We start from the raw sequence: 20,242 nt of genomic DNA on the forward strand, positions 1-20,242 counted from the left end.
TAGTACATGACGATATGTGGCCTATCCTCCAATTAGGTTGTATACTCCGGTACTATGGATAAACTAAGTTGATCAATATGTTGCACCAAGTAATTTCCATTCCCGTTATAGACCGGGATTAAGGATCAAGAAACCTGGAAGACGCAAGGACTCATTGAAGATAGGGGCGCCAGCTCAACCCACCGCTTCAGCTGTGATATGCCTAATTAGGAAAGTTTCCAGAACATGTAGCGAACATCCTAATTAAACTTTGCTACCCCAGGATGAAAAGCCACCTGTTTCATTCATGACAGCAGGCCGACAAAACACCAAGTACTCTAGTCAATAGTAAACAAAGCAATAAGAATTAGCGTTTTGGAGCGGTGTTTTCGCCCGAGCGGAATCTCAAGGGGGAATCTGTGTAGATGCAGTAACGTCGTACACTCCATGCGTTACGAAAAGATGGACCAACTATTTCTCGATATCAACATCAAGGACCATGGCGCCGCCCAGAACTGCACTTCTTCAATAACCGACGCGCCAGAAAGCCTATGCAGACGAGCGACACTTACATTGCCCAGATAACAACACAGGAATACCAAAAATAGATCATATGATGAACTGTAAAACTGCCAGCTGTCCATGTTTCAATGTTTTACATTCGTGACACAACGCCACACACGCTCATGACATTCACGCAAGGGTTTATGTTGAACATGTCTTTCCAATCATGCCGTCATCCCAGCTTTTTGATATATCCCATCTATGACAACTCCTATAAAAATGCATTTCCTGTTACAGGACGACCAGCCCCGTCGTGTTTTGTTTTCCATAGTCTAGTTCAAAGCAATCGTAACCTTCTTTTAAAACGTCTTTTCTTTTGCGTTTGAAAGCATTTAGTCGTCAGCGAAAGCCTCAGCTCGGGCCTCGACGCTCTTCTGCGACTCATCCTTGGAGGGTCGGTTGGCAATGAGGCGCTGACTGGTCAGTACCACAAACTTTGTCATATGGTGGAGGGCACTTACAACCAAGTTTCTCAAGAGGATAGCAATGGTAACCTTGCCGACGGATGGCACGTAGATGGAGGCCTTCTCCTTAATGGCGGGACCATCAAAGTTTCTGTACGAGGAGAAGTTGATGCAGACAGCACCGTCGCGGATGAGCTCGGTGGGTACCTTGAAAGACTCGACGGGAACTCCTCCAATGACAACGTCACTGAGAGGAAGGCAGTCCTCGAGTTTCCAACCCTCCTTGTCCTCGACCTGGTGGCGGGCCTTCTTGATGCCCTCTCCTCGGGTGAAGATCTGGACACCAGTGACGTCGACGGAGTAAACGGTGGCGCCATCGTTGGCGAGGAGGGCAGCAAGAGGTCGGCCGTTGACCTCGGATCTGTTGATGACAGTGATAGTCTTTCCGAAAAGTCGGTTCCCGGAAGCCAGGATGGGGTTGTAGATCTGCAAGTACTCAAGGATCTTGACAACAGCGAGAGGAGTGCATGGAAGGATGGACTTCTTGCGGTTCTCAGGAGGGTCAATGAAGCGAATGTTGTGGTACATGTTGTGGATGTGCTTGTGTCGAAGACCCTCAACGTCCTTTCCAAGGTCAACAGACTCCTGGATGTACTTGTCGTGAGAAGGGTTGTTGGGGAAGATAGGGTAGTAGACAATCATGCCGTCGACATTGTCGTCTTCATTGGCCTTCATGATCTCCTCCTCGAGAAGCTCCTTGTCCACAGTTCGGAGGTCAAAGTTGAATCCGCTATGTTTTACATTAGCGCCAGGTCGAGGGGCAAGCATCACCCGATAGACTGGGCGATATTCAAGCCACGCAGAGGAATATCTCACTTCTCTTCACAAGTCTTCTTGGACCACTCAGCATACTTTACGGCAGCGGGATCACCGTTGGCGAGGAAAGCAGCCAGTGTGGGAGTGCAAGGGTTCTCGCCTTGGATCTTGGCCAGTGTGTCCTTGACCTCACTAAGGTAACCCTTGGCGATAGTCTCAGCAGTGATGACCTTGCAGGTCTTGGGGACAGTTGAGGTAGCCATTGCAAAGGTTCTCAGACTGCGGAAGCAGGTTATTATCTGAGATCTCATAGTCAGTCACATGTATTGCTTCTCAATCTTGTATCTTCTCTTTTGTTCTCTTCTCATGTGAAGTCTATCCCAGGTGAACAAACACACTGAGAAGATCCCCACACTAATCTGGCTCTGAGCCGTACTACCAGCATTTTTTGGGGGTGAGGGGGGGAAGAAGCATGATGCCGTCACAGGAACCGTTGGCACGTGATGAAGTGCCCAAGACATCCCAGAAAGGTCACATACCTTAAGGAAAATGGGTTGATTCAACTTTGACCAGAAGCTGGAAGTTTGAGGAGAAAGAAGAACAAATAATCACAAGCAATTGTCCCCCCACCAAAGAAAACAAAACTCCGAGTGACCATGGAGGGGCATCTCGAAGGAAAAATGTTTGCGCAAAAAAATTCAGACCCTTCTGCCATCCAGTCAGAGTCGAGCATTTACAGTGCCCCTCTTACTGCATAAGGCTTAGCGGGATAATGTTTCAGCAGTGAGAATTACAGAGGAATGCTCTAGAGATTCAAGATTTTCGAGGTTATCTTAATACTCAGAGAATCAAAACTGATCGAAAGACTACTGAACCTCAGTCGAGGGGCAGAGTAAAACGTGCTGCATTGAATCTATGGGAAGTGTGCCGCGGAGAATAAGTAATTATTCATATTCGAGTTGAAGATTCCAGCTTCTACCTCCGCCGATTTCGGCGCTTGTTTAAACGCTCAAGTAGTTCCACTTACAACATCGACATTTCACAATGGGAACCAATTATCGCCGAGCTAACATTGACAGCTTAATATCCATTGCTTCCAGAAAAAAGAAGAACAAGAATCGACAACGGAAACCCGCTAAGAAATGTGTTGGTTTTTGTACGTCCAAGCGGACGGCACAGAAGGTCCCAAGGCTCAGATCCCAAACCCAATGTCGCTTTCCAGCGCTTTTAGTGGTCGCGCAGAGACGCCCGGTGGCTGTATGGCTTTCGATAGTCGCTGAGTTACTCAGGATTTGGGAAGTTCGAGGTCTTTTTGTACTGCGCTGAGCATTCCACAGAGATTTAGAGAACCTGATGAACGGACGCAGAAGCAAGTGCTTATGTACCTTTTGCAGGCTCTTATGATCATTGAGAAGCATGGTAGTAATCACCAGTTATTATATCCTGTTATCAGCGATGGGGCCATGAAACAGCCTATCTATGAAGATTCGGGGAGATTAAAAAGTCTCCTGAGCCATTCAAAAGCCTTCAAAAGGTCATTTCTCATGAACTGTCCCTGGTGTTGTACTGCCCAGTACCGACGATCCGGAGCCCCCAAATCTTGACACGACACCACCGCATCAGAACGCCCGCGAAAAGATAGGATAATTCCCTAGCGCCTTGCCGTATCTGGTACAATCCTTTGAGTTTTGGCCCAGGAATCAGATCGTTTCCGACTTCGAACCACTTTCTTATCTCCGTTGGTTCCAAAGCCTGTTCTCCCTTTATCGCTAAGACTCCAATCTATGCTATATATATGGCACTACCCCGCCACCCTTTCGCTCCGCGGAGATTCACATTTCAACTCTCCAAACACCACCACGGCCTTATCTCTCAACCGACTGGGTACTAGTCAATACCCCTGGACAAAAGCCACCCTACAGCGGCTCGGGGATCGCAGTAGCCTTGTCCCTTATCGCGGCTCTTGTCTGATCGCCCTGCCGCAGCCCGTCACACCTGGCACACCTGGCACCCCTGACCAATGGCATGTTGGGTATTTGACCACGGACGATCAGCTTATCGTAGGTGAGCAGCTTGACTTGCAGATAGGAGCTGCCCAGGCTAGTACAGTCGTAGTAGCTTCGGTACATGGCCGCCAGTCTGAATGCCTGATGATGATGCTGCAGGCCTTATCTCGCCATGCCATACCATGCCATACCATGCCCACGCAAGGACGCGTCTTGTCTTCCGACATGCATTCTTTGAGACAGGATATGGAACCCCAAGCCAAAAAGCACATGCAAATACCTACCATTCGTCTGAATCGTTATCTCTGCCGGTTAATTCAGTTCCGAAAATTGGCTGCCATTTCTCGCTCGCTTGACTGATTACGCCTCGACACTTAAGGTTATCTATCCAGGAACTGTCAGGGGCTCATGGCATGTTTTCCTAAAACACCAAAATATTTCTTGGATACTTGACAAAAAAACCTCTGAATATATAATTGCAGAGCAAGTGTTCCGCCAAGAACGATCGTTACCGTTGAGAGGCTACCACGTTATCAACTTATCGGCCACTGAGACTCTGTAGCACTGCATTTCAACGGGCCGCTCTTAGCCCCCGTCATCAGCCCAGTTCTTATCGGATTAACGAGGAATCGTTTGCAGAAATCTGGTTTGAGCATCTCCGGGCCTCCGGACTATTGCTGGCTTGTTCACTCACCACAGTCTCATTGAGACAGCACAGCCAGATAGACCTCTTATCGACTCGAATTCCCACAAAAAAAGATCTAGGAAATCCGGAGATACAGTTTTCGATATTCTTGTCAATCTGGGGTCGTGGAGTATACGATATTCTTATTCTATATATCTTCCAAGCATTGTCCATTTCCAAAAAGATATTCACCAAGCTCAACATCGACAAGCAACTCAGATACAAACGGAAACCTCTTAGCTCTCACGAATTCTTTCATCCGTTTTCAAGAGAGCCAAATTAGTTGTCTTGATATTTCCCAATCTCATCGATTAGCTTGTTCAAGATGGGTTTTCAAATCGCCCACCTGTGGAAGGCCCCTGAGGTCAACCCCATCAGCCGAAAAGCACGAAGTGTGCCTATGCTCAACCCTATCGACATCTATGGTCGAGTATTCTCTTTCTCATGGCTCGGTTTCATGCTTGCTTTCTGGGCATGGTGAGTCTCAAAAATCCAAATGTTGGTGAAGTGATAATCTGACTGAGATTTCAGGTACACCTTCCCACCCCTATTGACGGTCACTATCAAAGAAGATCTTCATCTTACACCGGCTCAAATCGCAAACTCCAACATCGTTTCTCTATCTGCTACTTTCTTCCTTCGATTCTTGACCGGCCCTCTTTGTGATCTGTATGGACCTCGACGTGTATTTGCCTACTTGATTCTCCTCGGCTGCTTACCCATTGGCCTCGCACCACTTGTCAACAGCGCCACTGGCCTATATATCTCTCGATTCTTCATTGGTATTCTCGGTGCAACTTTTGTCCCTTGCCAGGTTTGGTGCACTGGTTTCTTCGATAAGAATGTTGTCGGCACTGCCAATGCCCTTGCCGGTGGCTGGGGTAATGCAGGTGGTGGCATGTAAGTGAACATCCTCTCATGACACTCAAAGCCTTTCGATATATAGGAATTGTTAAAGAAAGAGTCTAACTTACTGAATAGCACTTACTTCATTATGCCTGCCGTCTTTGACTCACTAGTCGCTCATCAGGGCATGTCCCCTTCCAAGGCGTGGAGGGTTACCTTCATTGTCCCCTTGGTCTGCCTGATCGTCTGCGGTCTCGGAATGCTGTTCCTTTGCCCTGACAGCCCCATGGGATCGTGGGAGGATCAGGCTATGCTCGTCCGAAAGAACATGGAGGCTCATGGAATGTCTAGCTCTGGTGACGTTACCCCCGTCGGTACACCTGACCGCTGCGGTTCAGATGAGGAGAAGAACCCCGGTGAGGAGAGGGATGTCAAGGTTGGCGACCACGAGCACCCTATCTCGCGCAACGAGGCCATGGAGTTCGCTCGAGGTGAGGTTATTGTCAAGCCAACTCTTCGTGATGCCCTCCATGTCTGCTACTCTCCCCAGACCATCTTCCACGTGGCGACCTATGCATGCTCCTTCGGTGGCGAGCTTGCTATCAACGCCATTCTGAGCTCCTACTTCAAGAAGAACTTCCCCCACCTCGATCAGACCAAGGCCAGCAACTACGCCGCTATCTTTGGTTTCCTCAACTTCCTCAACCGGCCTCTTGGTGGAGTTATTGCCGACATCATCTACAACAAGTGCGGACGCAACCTCTGGCTCAAGAAGGTCTGGATCGTCGCTTGCGGTGTGCTGACCGGAGCTCTTCTCATTGTCATCGGAAAGGTCAACCCCTCTGAAGCCAATGGCGGTGATATTGGTACTTTAGTTGGCCTCGTCGTGGTCATGGCCATCTTTATCGAGGCTGGCAACGGTGCCAACTTTGCTCTTGTACCTCACGTTCACCCCTCTGCCAACGGTATCCTCTCAGGCCTGACCGGTGGTGGTGGTAACATTGGTGGTATCATGTTTGCTGTTGTCTTCCGCTTCATGCACGGCGGTAACGATTACGCCATGGGTCTCTGGGTCATTGGCATTATTACCATCGCGTTGAACTTGGCGGTTTGCTGGATTCCTCCTCTGCCCAAGGGCCAGATTGGTGGCCACTAAGTGCAGAGTTGCAGTATTGGAAAAGGGAAAAATACGAATGGGATAGACGAGTGTTTTATGAACTTGTTAACTGGTTTAAACGGCGAGCGGGCGCGCACTGGAATTGGTCACGATTTGCGAATGGTTAAACCATCCTTGGGATAGAAGGAATTGGTATGGAGTAGCTAGGATATCCCGCCGCATCAGGCTCGATGCGAGATTTATTTCATGAATATTATTGGATCATAATTAACCAAGTGTCTTCGAAGCAGTGTGTTTTCGACGTGATTCTTATCGTGCTTAGAGCGAAGTGGCACATATATAATGAGCTCAACCTCTCTCATTATTCTCATCAAGTTGTACAGCGACATTCATCATGATCATTACTAGGTATGATGGTCTTTGTATCACCTGCGACCAACATTTGACAGCCGCTGATCAATTGCCCTTCACTTTAACCAAGACCAAATGACGTGCGCAATGAAACATTTGATGGCCCTGTCGATCAGAAGCCACAAACGCCGCGCCCGTTTGACAGAAAGACAAGAGGCGCGCTACAGTTGCACAGGGTGGAAAACGGGCTTTTTATGTCTCTCGATTGAGAAGTTGTGAGACTGGACACGAATATGAGACCTGCGTACGCAATCAACTACACGACAAGTTTTTTTTCATGTCGCTGTTACTGGATCAACTTGACAACGAGACTTGGCATGTGTTTCTTATAAATAGGTCTCCATTCACATGAGTCTCATACGATTGAAATGTCTTGTCGTGCTTGGAAGTGGGAAATACCATTAAATGGCCTTTTATATCGACACAGCTTTAGTTATATGGCAACAGACCCGTAGCCCTTGAACCAATTCGCAGCAAGGGTCCCATCCCAAGCATTTAATCAACAGGGAGGCTTAACAACAAAATAACCACCATGAACCTATCTTTAGTCACCCTCTCACAGCATATGCATTCCAGTCCGAGGCCGGTGGGATGAGGCTTCAAGCTCATGCCAAGGCCGCCACTCCCGGTAACGGTTGAAACGGACAATGACGGCTTTGCAATGTCTAAACATTCCTGTCAGCTGTAGGGCCTCATTAATAGATGGGTGTGTAGATAACACATGATTGAGACGAGACGACGTCAGGGAACCGATGGGTCAACTCATCTCAACTTTCTGTAAGATGAGAAGGGAACCTGGCATGACAAGGACATGTAGACAAGCAAGTCCAAAACGGAGCAGAATAAACAGATGAATTGTTTCCTCTGTACGTACAAAGAACCTGATCTGCAATATAGGTTAGATTAACCAAGTACCGCCCTAAAAGCATATGCAAGCAGGGTTACATCCTGGTAGTTTCATCCTACGAAAATCTTCATGTCAATACGAACAAACTAGCGATAAAACCACTCAGAGTTCAATGACAAGTATAGTTCAGTGTTAAAAAGAAATGGGTATTGTAGCAATAACACTAGTTGACAGGAATCTCTTGGGAAAACAAAAGCTGGGTCATATGTCTATTAGACGTAGCGGCGAAGGAACACATGGCAGCTACATCAGGGGAACTTGATCAAGACAAATAACCCAAGTGGGTTTTATAGTTTTTCCTCAATACATTAACAATCCAGAAAACCTTCCAACTCGTAGATACCAACAAAAGAAGCAACGTATGTGCGCAAAGGCCTGATTATACCCAGACTGCTCCATACCTGAAGAAACGAGAAACCCTCTAAAATGCAGTCATGAAGTCATGACGCCACGCAGGAACCAAAGATTAGATTGGTGCGCGGCCTCGCTTACAGAGCGAAAGCGGCCATGACGAGACCAGCAACAACGGCAATGGGAGCGCCGAAGCGGGCAGCACCAGAGACGGGGACGGGAGTAGGGGTGGGCTGGCCGTAGACGGGAGGCTGACCAGCGGGCTGAGTGGGAACAACAGGAGGCTGAGCAGGGTGGGTGTAGACGGGAGGGTTGGGAGCAGTGCCGTTGTTGGCAGGGGGAGCAGGAGGAGCAGGGTAGTGGGTTTTGACAACGGGGACGAAGGTGGTGGGAGAACCAGCAGTGTTGTTGCAAGGGACGGTGACGGTCTCAGAAACAGCAACGACGGTGGTCTCAGGGACGGGGTAAGCGGGCTTGGTGGGCTTAGGGGCGACGGAGGAGGGGACCTCGTAATCGTTCTTGGTCTGAGAGGGCTTGTCCTCGGACTTCTTGGCACCCTCAATCTTGAAGGGGAAAGAGTACTGGAAAACCTCGGGGTTGCTCTCGAGCTTGAGGACGAGACCGTAGACGTTCTCGGTTCCGAGGGTAGAGTCAATGGCCCAGCTGTAGGAAGCAGCGTCGTTGTCAATGCCAGCTGAGGGGTTTGTTAGCAAAACTGATCGAATGTCCCGCCGTCTTCGTCTCTACTCACTGGCGATGGTCTTGATGGGGACCTGGGTGTTCTGGGTAGCACCACCGATCAGAGAGATGGAGATCTTCTCGCCGGAGTACTTGGGCTTAGCTTGCCAGGTGATCTCGAGGGTCTTGCCAGCGGAGACCTCCTCCCAGTTGGTGGGAGTGAGAACGGGGTCGAAGTCGGCGACCTGGGCGAGGGCCTTGGCGGCGAAGGCCATGAGGGCAGCGGCGGAGATGGTGAACTGCATCTTGAAGGCTGGATTTAGGAATTACGGTATATGGTAATTGTATCGAAGGAAAAGAGGGACGGGGTTGGATGATAAGAAGCTGTAAAGCAACCTAAAATTATTAAGTATAAAAAAGAGTGTGGTAGGCTGAAAGCCGAAAAGAGTGACTGGTATGAAGGTGGTGGTGAAGAGAGAGAGAAAAAACGAGAAGAAGCAGAGGATCAAGCTGGGGTTTTGTGATAAATGCCAGAGGGGGACTGGGTGTGCCATCAGAGCAGGACAGGGGTGGGGATTCGGGGTACGTACCCCCAAGACACCTTCCAGAGTTCCCAGGTTGGGCCAACCCCTGCGGGACCATTGAGCGCCGAGGGGGACGCTAGTGCAGGTACCATGCTGGCCCTCCACTGGGATGACCTTTGTGTGCCTGAGATATCCACCACACCTTCCAGCCCAGCCCGTGCCTTACAGGACTTAGCTGCACCTGGCTGTTCCTGCGTCGGCGCTTGTAGCGTAGCACGACGTTGACAACTCAGGACACACAGAAGGCAACCAAAAGCACAGCCAATATTTGGGGGCCTCCCCACAAAACACTGTTGGTCGGTGAAGGCGCGTGTTCAACGGCTAGAAGAACTAGTCCAGGGGCAGGCTCTAAAGTCGGCGCGACAGGGCATTGAATCTTAAGACTCACAGACAATGCGGTTCGCTAATTGGCAGTGTTTGTCAATGCACCCCTGAACAGCCCTTCCTACTGCGCACCAGTCACAGAAACTGCACTGAAATCCATTGGAAGCGAATCTCGAGGATCCTTCTCCCACAGGTCTCTGGACAATCCGGTCCAGACCGATCACGGTTAGCAGTTCATCTACCACAAGAATTAGTCAGGGGAATCCTCCAATGGATTGCCACAATGATACGCCATCGAGTTGTCCCATGAACACCCATATCAGAATGTCCGTGGTTTATTTCCCCTGGTGACCGATTGCGAATCTGGATCTGGAGCAATCTCTGCTAACATGTCTCTGGCCATGCCATGCCATGTCTTGTCCGTTCCGTCTTCCCGTCTCAATCGCTAATAGGTATGCGGACCCTATCTTTAGAGGGCCCTGCTATGGACTGTCTGAACAGATCGGACCATGAGGCCGAGATAATACCTGGGATCAGCATTGCTGCATTTGCTGTACTGCAGCAAATACACCCGCGCACTTGCTCCTGTAGGCAAACATCCCCTTGTCAGCATTCGTCTGAAAAGATGGGATGTAATTAAACTCGAGTGGGTGAGGTCCTGTCGATTGGCTACAGGCTGGGGCGTACATGTCGGCGATTCGGAGACCCCTGCTTGGCATTGAATTAGGCCGCCTGTTGGTTCTCTTCCAACTCCTTTCCTGTCGCTGATGGACACTCACTGATCTTTTTTGCCGACTCATGACCCATGTTCAATACTCATCGAGACCTCTTCCTAACAAGATTACCTAGGATTTCCAACTCCAGGGTCTCAGGGGTGCTAAGCCGGTTTCCGGGCCTGATCGCCGTGCCCCGAGATGATATGGCTATTCTTGTCTCTAGTTATCGTCGCTTGCAGGCGTGGCAATCGAGACTCTTTTCAGTGCATTCGCTTGCTGTCTTTCTTGACTTGTTGTCTTGCATTCCAGCTCTTGGCAGGTTTGGAACGGCATCTGTGCTTTTCCCCTGCTTTTTCTTGTGCGACATTTTACCTCAGCGTCAAAACCGTCTTGCAACGTCGGAAGCAGAACAGGGCAAACAATTGAATCTGACAGGGCAAGGACAAGATCCTATCCGAAACAGGCGTTCTGTCTTCGGATAATACTGCTGCCAGAAATTCTATGGAATCTCTTGGCCCTGGTATGGAGTTGCAGATGAAACGCCCCAGCTAAACTCTGAGCCGGGTTGACAACTCCCTCATAAATCGCCTTGTATTGGCTATAAACAAGGCTCTGTTTCCACAGCCTGCTATACTGGACTACTTACCGAACGGGGGAGTCCCCGAAAAGGTTCAGCGGATGAGTTAGAGTTCAGTATAAGCTCCTATGTGAAACTCTACTCTAGTATTCATCAAGCTTGATGCTGGTTGATATCTCAATGCAGCTTGCCTAGCTAAGTGTTGATCAGCGAACAATTTCCCATAGGCTTACAGTAAGATTTGATCAGTCTGCCACACCAAATAGTTTGCATGCCGTTTCTTTCAATGAACTGGGCTTGCTGAAGAAACAATTCTCTACAGGCCCTTTGTAGCCGCTGTGGCTCTCGTAGGGCTGCTTGTTCCTGTGCTGGCTTGGCATGGACCTCTTGATAGGTATCAAATAGGCGAGTTCGGCGCACAACGGCTCCAGTGACTAACAAGAGCCTGCTGGTATACCTAAACCCACGATACTACGTGGTATGTGCTGCTTGACGATCGTTTGTGACGTTGAAGTCAAAGGAAATTGAACCGTTGAAACGATCACGGGGCATTATGGCACCATTTCCGATCTGCCGGCATTGTTGTTGGCGATGGTTCACGGAGTAATTTAACTGCTCGGCTCGAGCACACGACCAAGTACCAACAGGTCTCTGCATGAGAAACAAACATGCCCTAAAGACAGGATGATTAATTCATCTATGCGAGATCGCTTCGGTGAGAGTTCCACAGCCGAGTCACAACTCCCAGCACAACACTCCGATGCAACTCTCTCATCCAGTGATTTCAGTCACTCCAGCCGCTTCAAGCTCAATAATCCCCTCATGGCCAATGCGTTTCTAGCCCCATGAAGAATATGGGTCAACTCATCTGCTGGCCCCTTGTGCAAGGACCCTCGCCCACTCCGCTTCGATAATGCGCTGACGCCAGAACCTTTTGACTGTTGGCTGCTGACTCCATCCACCAATGGAACCGATAGCTACGCCGCATCTAATCTGCGATACTCCTGGAAGCTTTGCGTCGAAAATGGACGGTGAGTCCCAATTCAGCAGGCACGAGAATGACGTGCTGTAAGAGGTGTGTGCTGAAGACCACCTTATGGAAGCCTTACAAGCTACAGGTCTCCAATAGTCTGTTGCAGCAGTTGAAGAACCAATTGGAGGGCCAAAGATATCACCCCGATCTTTTAGAACATCACTGAATCACCTATCAACATCTCAACACGCAATGTCAACTAAATGCAATTAAATCAAGCAATTTTCAACGAATCAAATGCAGACGCCAGAACCACACTTGGGCAAACGGTTGGCAGAACGGCGTTGACTCCAAACAGCCACAGCTGAGCAGTAGCGCTGGCGACAAACATAGCGTCACCTCCACTCCATGTCACTACAGACGGTATGCTTAACGCTTAATAGCAGCTCCCTATCTTGGCTAACGGAGGTTACTTACGCCACATTGCACTATTGTTACTAAATTGCACCAGCAGTTTGGGTAACTTTACTGGCACGTTTCCAGAAATTGTTCCGACTGGTGGCCAAGACCTAAGATTGCTTAGATCGCGATGCCCAGAGCGCCTATGTGCGATCAGATCGATGTTTTCGATACTGAAGAGGCCTTCACGTGAGAATGAAAAACTCAAAATAGACGGAATGGTCGAATTATGCCACCGGAATGTTGGCAAGTCTATGAGTAACTGTCTCACGGCCATGTCGGTCGCGGAATGTCTGATAACTTGGCTGCTTGGCATGGATTTGCACTCAGGTTACGAAACTGACACACAAGGGATGACTTCAACAGAGACAACACTGGGAATAAGCAAAAAAGCTACGATAGTCCCCAATCGCTAGTTTCAGCCGCGACAATACATTAGTACTGAATCAGTTTGAATGTAATTCATGCCGCAGACGGAGTAGCCCACTATTGTAAGACCAGATCCTTCTATTTCCAAGATTGAGTCAAAACAAACAAAAGGGGACACTTCAGAGACGCCACGGGTTGTTTTTTCCATGGTAAACGGCGCGGCACGCGATCAATAGCCTGAATTGAACCGAAAGTAGTGGCTGCAGGTTCAATATGCCCCTTTCACAGAAACCAAGATCTGACCAATGCATCTCGACATCGAGACTCTTGACCGCTTCCAATAGCATGTAAAACGTTAGATCCTGGCGCTCTTATAGCCTATACAGTCACCGGCAGCTGCAGCTGAACCGGTCTAGACACTGCGCTCCATGGTAAAGGGGTTCAGCACTCGATTCAGCACGGCACAATGGAAAATACACAATGCACCGGAATGTCGCGGATTGGACGCCTTGGCTGAACTACCGGACGCCTTCTCGCCCCGGTCTCAGAGACGACGATACCGAAAGTTTCTTTCTAACCGTACCAACGAGGTTATACTCTCTTACTATATCGCCAGGGTTAAAACTCAAGGTTCTGTCAGACAATCAGGGTCTACCTGACATGCTAGAGGAGGCAATAAAACTCCAGACTTTAGTTCTGGATAAAAAAAAACGATTTTGGTAAGATTTAGGTAAGTTGGCTTAAAAATAGGGGTCTCTTGACTCTCTTTGATGAGTTTATTTTGGCAACCTCCTCTGCAGTCTGAAGTTTTATTGCTCCCTCGAGGCTTGTTACAGCTTAGGGCGATATGGGCATCCTGAAGCATCCACTGTCAGCGCCCCAACTGCTAAACCTTACCCCCCAAACTTGAGTCTTGAACCATCGATTGCCTCAATGACATCAACTGCCGAGAACATGCCTCTTTGTGATTGGGTTCCCGGAGATGAGAACCTCAGGATTGCCCAAGTTGGAAGTTGATTGCTTCACTCCACAAACCAAATGATTTTCCTCCCCCCATTTCCCCAAACTATGGTAGTTTCCGGATCTTCAGGAGTGGCTTTTCGAGCTGACCAATAACAGCGTGTCAGTTAGTTGCACTCCTCGAATCACTGATGGTATAATTTTAGGAAGTGCAATTTCATGCAATGCTACCTTCAAAGTTTGATCAGTGTTCATTTTATGCGCCGACTCGTGTAAGATTAGTCCCTATTTTTAGTTGCATTAATCTTATGTTCTTTGTTCCGTTCTTTGTCACATTTGTTTGTGCATTCATTGGGTGACGTCTTTCAGCCTCGTGCCCCACCTCCAAGCATTCAATCTCCCCTCGAGCGCCAAACTCGTCAGCCTTGTCCCGACTACCTTCCACCCTTGACCTAGCATCATCAAACAATCAGCCGCATTTTCACGTTGCAATGGCCTCTGAAGACGATCGCCCCAGTGATTCGCCCCGGAATAAGCGTCGCAAAACAAGCGGCGACTCTTCCCCTCCTTACGCGCCGCAACGCGACGCCGAAGACAACGATCGATCGCCTAGACAGTCTCGCCAACTATCGATACGAGACAATCGCCGTAATAGCAGGACTATTAGCCCAAGTCCTGGTGAAGATGGTGCTGGAAACAAATATTACGAAAGCCGCCGTACATCACGATCGAGATCACGGTTGAGGTCACGGTCTCTCTCTAGTATAGATTCCCGTAGACACTCGCGCTCGCGATCCCGATTAACAACACGATCACAATCACCCCGCTCTTCACGGTCACGGTCACGATCGCAACTCTCTTTTCGTCGCTCCCGAACAGACTCCCTCTCCGCGCGGGGGGCTGAACCAACTCCTCCTCCAGAACCTTTCAAGCCCAACTACCGTGCCCGCCTTGTTCTTCATGGTCACACCAAGCCTGTCTCTCAGGTCCGAATATCACCTAATGGAAAATTCATCGCATCTGCATCGGCAGATGCTACTATCAAGATATGGGACGCTACAACGGGCGAACACATGGATACGCTCGTTGGACACATGGCAGGCGTAAGCTGTCTTGCTTGGACACCGGATAGCAACACCATCGCAAGTGGTTCAGACGACAAAGCCATTCGTTTATGGGATCGCGTTACAGGCCGGCCAAAGACCACAACTCGAAAATCGGTAGCCGGTCAAGAAATGGGGCCGTTGAAGGGTCATCATAACTACATCCACTGTTTGGCATTCTCGCCAAAGGGCAACATCCTTGCAAGTGGTTCATACGATGAAGCTGTGTTTCTGTGGGACGTAAGAGCGGGCAGGCAGATGCGAAGTTTACCTGCGCATAGTGATCCCGTCAGTGGGATTGACTTTTCTCGAGATGGCACGCTGGTCGTCAGTTGCTCGACAGATGGTTTGATGTATGGACTCCTGGAGCTTCAACTGGTTCATTTTGCTAACAAGTATATAGTCGTATTTGGGATACATCAACAGGCCAGTGCTTACGCACCCTTGTTCATGAAGACAATCCGGCTGTCGCCAATGTTTGCTTCTCCCCCAACGGACGCTTCGTCCTGGCTTTCAACCTAGACAACTGCATTCGCCTATGGGATTATGTTTCTGGTACCGTCAAAAAGACATATCAAGGCCACATCAACGAGAAGTTCGCTGTGGGTGGCTGTTTCGGAGTTTTGGACGGCGCTCCTTTCATCGCATCTGCTAGCGAGGATGGCAGCATCGTCATGTGGGACGTAGTATCAAAGACGGTGTTGCAAAGAGTGGAAGGCCACAAGGGCGTGTGTTTCTGGGTGGATGTCCATGGAGAGACGATGGTGACCGGAGGGCAGGACAACACAGTCAAGGTATATCGACATTTCAGAGATGCAAACAAGGTGAACGGTGATACCGAAAAGGTGGGCAAGGAGCCACAAGCTGAGGGGTCACTGGCGCAACAAGACGTGGCCATGGAAGGGATATGAATGATACCATGGAACAGCGTGAGCGCAGGTCGTTACATATACCGTGAAAGTAGTATAAGCTATTCTGAGGATTTAGAATTTTGAGACACGTTTTAGATCAATTCCTCTGAATTGGTTCTACACTGAGTTCACCTAAAACCCCAGAGCAAGCAAGATTTAACTTGCACGAAGCGCCTAAAATCTTTCACTCACAATTCTTGGATGTCCAGCCATCCTTCATATCTCCATATCAAGAATTCTCAGAACCCAGCCGCCCTAACGAAACTGGACATCGACGTTGTGAGCACCGACGCGTTTGCCCTTGTAATAGACAGTAAAGTCTACGATCCCATACTCGCAGGTCATCTCGATTGCATAGCTGAGTTTCTGATAGACCTTTCCCAGAGGGTTGGTCCATGTTGGAAGAGATTCAAGGCTGATGTTGCGTGTCCAGCGGATCTCACATAGTTTCTCCACGGCCCGTCCGGAAGACTTGGGGGGAGGGAACTCAGAACAGATGTAGATGGTCTCAGAGACATGTCCAATGCGTTGAGAGTACAGTCGCTCGTAGTCATGTCGGACTGGCTTCTTAGTCAACATATTGTCGCCCTATCACTAAAGTCAGAATGTCATTCTATCAAGTGACACCACGTTACTTACCTCCCGCAGAAACCATTGCATCTGGTTGCGGGCACGCCATTTCTGACGTTCTTCCGACCAATATTTGTCGCTTAGTTGGTGCTTCTGCGGATCAAAGTCGGTATGGAACCTCACTCCATAGCTGTATCGAGCTACCCGTGCGCCTACTGTCACACCTAGAGTAGCTGAGAGGCCGTGGTTTGTAATGCCGTGGACTACAGCACCGCGGCAGATAGCTGACCATCTGTTCTCACTGGTTAAAAAGAAATCCGCAAACTTTTTGAAATTTCTTACGGCGCGACTGTAAAACTGTGCTCTCAAAAAAGGCAGACTGAAGCTTGCTGTACAGATAGGAGCTACGACCGAAGCCACCGACAAGAATGATGTACTGTTTGTGTCAGCCTGCTGCAGTTCTGCCTGAATTATCTTTATTTCGTTACCTTTGCTGACTTCCCAAGCTTTGACTTAACAGCCTGGGTTTGTCGGCGTATAAGGGCCTCGATCTTGTCGACGATAGGGGTGTATGCAGACAGAATGTCGCTTCTGTAAGGAGATGAGGAAACACTCAAAACAAACACTTGGCGCTGATATAACTTACGAGCTAAGTTCAAGCGTCTTTCGTCGTTTGAGCTTTCTGCCGGAGCTCGCGACATCGCAACTATCAGGAACGTCGACCAGCCAATCCCTGTTCTGGTTAGAGAATTGAGGCTTAATTCCATGCTCCCAACACTCGTTCAAGAACTTCTTCTCCTCGGCAGAGGTGACGTTGTCCCATGATCCAGGTACGAGCTTTCGTTTGATGAGTTCCAGAAACTGTTCGTCGAGAAACACACCTCCGCAGAGCCCCCCTAAGAGGTGAGTTGGTGTCGGTGTTCATTACCCTTGATGAGAACTTACCGTCGCCCTTGACACACTCCTTTACCACAAATGGGGAGATTGACTCTATTTGATAGCTGATTAGATCCTGCAGTATGTTAGGGTCTTGGGCAGCGTAGGACAAGTCAATTCGAGCTTACCACGGTTCCACCTCCAGCATCGCAAATGACCATAGCATCTCCAACCTGTTTATAGTCAGCTCGGTCTCTTATTAATTCTTCTTTGCGAACTTACCTTTATTGTCGACCTTTTGGAGAGATCCTTGATTGTAGCTAGGGCTGCTGCCTCCGGCTCTGAGATGAAACGTAGTTTTGTCTCGCCACATGATCGAGCATCAAGAATGCCTGAGGTTTTGGCAGCCTGCTTCATGCGCTGTTGGGCGTAGGGGGGCCAGATTGCAGGCAGCGTAATCACAACATGAAATGGTGACTTTTGCAACAGTTCAGCTCCAACAGTTCGTTGGATAGAGTCAATTGCATGATTCCAAATCTTTCGCAAATAGCATGCGATGACCTCCACTGGGTCCTTCCTCACCTTATCCAGAAGTTTCTGGGCACAACGCATCTGGGAGGACTTTGAAACCATGATGGGAACATCGTCGCTATCAAGCAATAGAAGCTTGAACCACTTCAGGGCATCCTTACTGGCGGGGATAGAGTATCCCCAGGATGTGCCTTTCTTGTCGTCGTAGAGCAACTGAGTTGGGGCTTTCTCAACGTCGGAACAGTTGTTAAACTCAGAGTCCCAGCTTGTGACAAGTTCGATCTCTTCCGGTTCTCGGGAATACGCCCAAGCAATTCCCGAGTACCTAGAGAATTTTTCTTGTTAGCGATGCCAGTTGCTTGAACCGGCTCATCAGTGGCAGAGGGACACTTGTGAGAGGAGAGCAGGCAGAACTCACGTTGTCCCAAAGTCGATGCCAATGATGATGAAATCATCGACTGGCTCGTTAGCCGTCATCTCAGATGATTCTCAGTAATAGAGAAGTGTCTCAAGCCCTGTGCTGTTGAACCGATATTGGGAGGAGAAGTTGTCAAGCGAATACGTTATCAAAGATGGGCCGTCAGCTGCTCGACCTAGAGGAGAGAGGAGGAAGAAGTAGAGAAGGAAAATTAGAGAGCCAAGGAATAAATAGAGTCAGTCATTGCTTCTCCGAAATTCTGAAAGTCAAACAGCAGGGCTTCGGGCAGAGTGATTCACTGTGGCTGCAATGCCAATCACACGCACTTGTTGATTCTCGTCCTTGCTAACAGGTTTCTGACAACGTAGTAAAAACACCTCCTGTGAGCTCGCATATTTCTTTCTCTTTTTCTTTTCTCTTACTCCACCTCCTGGAATATTTATCTGCTCTCTTGGATCCGGGGCATGAGTGTCTTCCTTCCACTGACAGACTTTCCATGATCAGGGATCTTTGAACCAGATCATCTCAAGTCCTTCACTCCCCAGATAACTTCATTCCTCAACTCGATCATTCGTCGCCGCCTATCCTATTATTCCCAAGATACTCTCGTTAGTTATTGATCCATGGGCAATGCTTTCCTGGACATACCCTATCCTCCCGCTTTCAGTCTTTGTTTGTTTGTTTGTTTGTTTGTTTGTATATTTTTCGTCTGGGTGGTCGTAACGAAGCCAGATCTCCTACTGTAGCAAAAGACGTGCTGAGCTAGCTAGGTACAGGGAAACCCCGCTTCCTTCACCATCCCTCTTAATCTCGAAACTGAAGTGTCTGGACCTCTTAACACCATCATGGACCAGAGTACTCCTCTCACAAAACTTGAAGAAGATTATAATGATCTCTTGGGCAGGATCCCGAAGTTCCCTGCTTTTCCTGATCTCCCGATTGGCTCTGAATTCCAAGACAAACCTCAAAACCACCCAGTTCCCATGCAGTCTAACACTACATCAGAAGACTGGACTCAAGGGGACATGTTCGGAGCTCAGCAAGAGAATTATACTGCGTTCCTTGACAATTACCGTGTTGTTTCTTCGGAAGAAAGATCAAACCTAGCTCAGGTGATACAGACTGAGGTACAGAACGGTATGGATCGGGTATTCAACTACGTCAAGAGCTTCATTCCTCAGCCAGCTCAGGCTTCAACTACCTCGACAACCACAGAACTTCGCGCTCAGCTGAAGAAGGAGAGAAATTACGTACAGAAGCTCTCTGGTGATTACAATAACCTACTTCAGCACTCCCATAAACAAAAGCAAGATCTCGAGAAAGTAAACGCCAGATTTGATGATGTCCTTCGTGAGAGAGACCAGCTACGCCAGTTTCTGGAGGGCGGTTCTCTGGCAAACTCTGACAAAGCAACCGATGATTCAATTCGAGGCAAATGGAAGGAGCTCGCTTACAATATCCGCTGTCTGGCTCGCCACCTGGCCCACAATCCGCCTCGGCAGCAACTTGACGACATCGCTAGAGAACGGCTACGATTTATCGCCGGAGACTATCACACACTTCTCGAAGATGAAGATTACCGGGAGCTTATTATTATGAGCTACCTATGGGGCACTGTCCAAGACGACGTGTTCGACGCCAGACAGACCGTTTGGGGTGGGCCTGAGTTGAAGTCATTCAAGGCTGTTCGTGATCGCATTATCTGTGAGTATATGCCATGTACTTTCCTTTATGGCATCGCTAACCCGCAAAGCTCGTGTTGGAGATGGGATTAACATTCCCAACTGTGATGACCCCATCGCTCATGCTGCACGGTGGTTGGCCCAAGGCTCGGTAATGATGTGCAACCTTTGGGAGAGAGATGATCGCGGCATCAGGCGTCTCGTAGTCGCAGAAGCCAAGCGTCTAAGGCCATTTCATTCAATCCACCAGTCCACGGCAGACAGATGTGATAGGAAGGTTGTTGATCAACTAAGAGAGATTCTGGACTCAGCAACCGAACTTGACCAGATGATGATGCGCTCCAAAGCAATTTTTCAAATTCACTGGCGAGATCAATCCCAGAGTCTGAGTACTGCTGAGATGTGGAATGAAGATGTCATGGATT

The 20,242-nt window shown here is 48.9% G+C and overlaps 7 protein-coding genes across 11 annotated transcripts in view; 3 read left to right on the forward strand and 4 right to left on the reverse strand.

The window, feature by feature from the left end:
- Window positions 1-383: 383 nt before the first annotated feature.
- FOXG_00634 (methylenetetrahydrofolate dehydrogenase (NAD+)) lies at window positions 384-3,606 on the reverse strand. Of its 4 annotated transcripts, XM_018377118.1 has the most exons (4): window positions 2,303-3,606; window positions 1,824-2,062; window positions 1,005-1,737; window positions 384-956 (listed from the first exon to the last, which is right to left on the reverse strand). In XM_018377118.1, exons 2-4 carry the CDS (start codon window positions 2,024-2,026, stop codon window positions 876-878), a joined length of 1,017 nt encoding a protein of 338 aa, XP_018232781.1. In that variant the 5' UTR covers window positions 2,027-2,062; window positions 2,303-3,606; the 3' UTR covers window positions 384-875. The 4 variants fall into 4 exon arrangements, with proteins under 4 accessions (XP_018232781.1, XP_018232783.1, XP_018232780.1 ...); XM_018377120.1 differs by having other exon boundaries at window positions 1,005-2,062; XM_018377117.1 differs by having other exon boundaries at window positions 555-956; window positions 1,824-3,606.
- FOXG_00635 (MFS transporter, NNP family, nitrate/nitrite transporter) lies at window positions 3,529-6,707 on the forward strand. Of its 2 annotated transcripts, XM_018377122.1 has the most exons (4): window positions 3,546-3,827; window positions 3,929-4,931; window positions 4,986-5,354; window positions 5,436-6,707. In XM_018377122.1, the coding sequence occupies exons 2-4, from the start codon at window positions 4,780-4,782 to the stop codon at window positions 6,454-6,456; spliced, it is 1,542 nt and encodes a 513-aa protein (XP_018232785.1). In that variant the 5' UTR covers window positions 3,546-3,827; window positions 3,929-4,779; the 3' UTR covers window positions 6,457-6,707. The 2 variants fall into 2 exon arrangements, with proteins under 2 accessions (XP_018232784.1, XP_018232785.1); XM_018377121.1 differs by having other exon boundaries at window positions 3,529-4,931.
- Window positions 6,708-7,207: 500 nt separating this feature from the next.
- Window positions 7,208-9,327, reverse strand: FOXG_00636 (uncharacterized protein). Its single transcript, XM_018377123.1, has 2 exons — window positions 8,838-9,327; window positions 7,208-8,780 (listed from the first exon to the last, which is right to left on the reverse strand). Exons 1-2 carry the CDS (start codon window positions 9,067-9,069, stop codon window positions 8,224-8,226), a joined length of 789 nt encoding a protein of 262 aa, XP_018232786.1. The 5' UTR covers window positions 9,070-9,327; the 3' UTR covers window positions 7,208-8,223.
- Window positions 9,328-11,824: 2,497 nt separating this feature from the next.
- FOXG_17912 (uncharacterized protein) lies at window positions 11,825-11,923 on the reverse strand (the record flags this gene model as incomplete). Its single annotated transcript, XM_018397922.1, has 1 exon — window positions 11,825-11,923. The coding sequence occupies one exon, from the start codon at window positions 11,921-11,923 to the stop codon at window positions 11,825-11,827; it is 99 nt and encodes a 32-aa protein (XP_018232787.1).
- Window positions 11,924-14,063: 2,140 nt separating this feature from the next.
- Window positions 14,064-15,975, forward strand: FOXG_00637 (uncharacterized protein). Its single transcript, XM_018377124.1, has 2 exons — window positions 14,064-15,182; window positions 15,233-15,975. Exons 1-2 carry the CDS (start codon window positions 14,218-14,220, stop codon window positions 15,738-15,740), a joined length of 1,473 nt encoding a protein of 490 aa, XP_018232788.1. The 5' UTR covers window positions 14,064-14,217; the 3' UTR covers window positions 15,741-15,975.
- A 20-nt stretch (window positions 15,976-15,995) lies between these two features.
- Window positions 15,996-18,194, reverse strand: FOXG_00638 (uncharacterized protein; the record flags this gene model as incomplete). The annotated part of the gene is made up of 9 exons (XM_018377125.1): window positions 15,996-16,328; window positions 16,380-16,594; window positions 16,653-16,746; window positions 16,799-16,901; window positions 16,957-17,206; window positions 17,256-17,322; window positions 17,375-17,419; window positions 17,469-18,042; window positions 18,136-18,194. The coding sequence occupies 9 exons, from the start codon at window positions 18,192-18,194 to the stop codon at window positions 15,996-15,998; spliced, it is 1,740 nt and encodes a 579-aa protein (XP_018232789.1).
- A 786-nt stretch (window positions 18,195-18,980) lies between these two features.
- The window catches only part of FOXG_00639 (uncharacterized protein), a gene marked incomplete at both ends in the record, with an annotated part of 1,672 nt that continues 410 nt past the window's right edge, over window positions 18,981-20,242 (forward strand). The window contains 2 exons of the mRNA XM_018377126.1: window positions 18,981-19,839; window positions 19,889-20,232. Coding sequence (XP_018232790.1) covers window positions 18,981-19,839; window positions 19,889-20,232 — 1,203 coding nt within the window. The remainder of the gene's footprint in view (window positions 19,840-19,888; window positions 20,233-20,242) is intronic.

The sequence above is a fragment of the Fusarium oxysporum genome, chromosome 1, assembly GCF_000149955.1.
Source record: "Fusarium oxysporum f. sp. lycopersici 4287 chromosome 1, whole genome shotgun sequence".
NCBI classification, from domain to species: domain Eukaryota; kingdom Fungi; phylum Ascomycota; class Sordariomycetes; order Hypocreales; family Nectriaceae; genus Fusarium; species Fusarium oxysporum.

Bases quoted from the DNA above. Each gene is read 5' to 3' on its own strand.
- FOXG_00635 (XM_018377121.1), top strand. From the start codon at position 4,780: ATGGGTTTTCAAATCGCCCACCTGTGGAAGGCCCCTGAGGTCAACCCC. The intron at 4,932-4,985 runs GTGAGTCTCAAA...CTGAGATTTCAG, and splicing joins ATGCTTGCTTTCTGGGCATG to GTACACCTTCCCACCCCTAT. The intron at 5,355-5,435 runs GTAAGTGAACAT...CTTACTGAATAG, and splicing joins GGTAATGCAGGTGGTGGCAT to CACTTACTTCATTATGCCTG.
- FOXG_00637 (XM_018377124.1), top strand. From the start codon at position 14,218: ATGGCCTCTGAAGACGATCGCCCCAGTGATTCGCCCCGGAATAAGCGT. The intron at 15,183-15,232 runs GTATGGACTCCT...ACAAGTATATAG, and splicing joins TGCTCGACAGATGGTTTGAT to TCGTATTTGGGATACATCAA.
- FOXG_00636 (XM_018377123.1), bottom strand. From the start codon at position 9,069: ATGCAGTTCACCATCTCCGCCGCTGCCCTCATGGCCTTCGCCGCCAAG. The intron at 8,781-8,837 runs GTGAGTAGAGAC...CAAACCCCTCAG, and splicing joins CCCCATCAAGACCATCGCCA to CTGGCATTGACAACGACGCT.
- FOXG_00634 (XM_018377117.1), bottom strand. From the start codon at position 2,074: ATGAGATCTCAGATAATAACCTGCTTCCGCAGTCTGAGAACCTTTGCA. The intron at 1,738-1,823 runs GTGAGATATTCC...TGTAAAACATAG, and splicing joins AAGAAGACTTGTGAAGAGAA to CGGATTCAACTTTGACCTCC. The intron at 957-1,004 runs GTAAGTGCCCTC...CTGACCAGTCAG, and splicing joins TCCTCTTGAGAAACTTGGTT to CGCCTCATTGCCAACCGACC.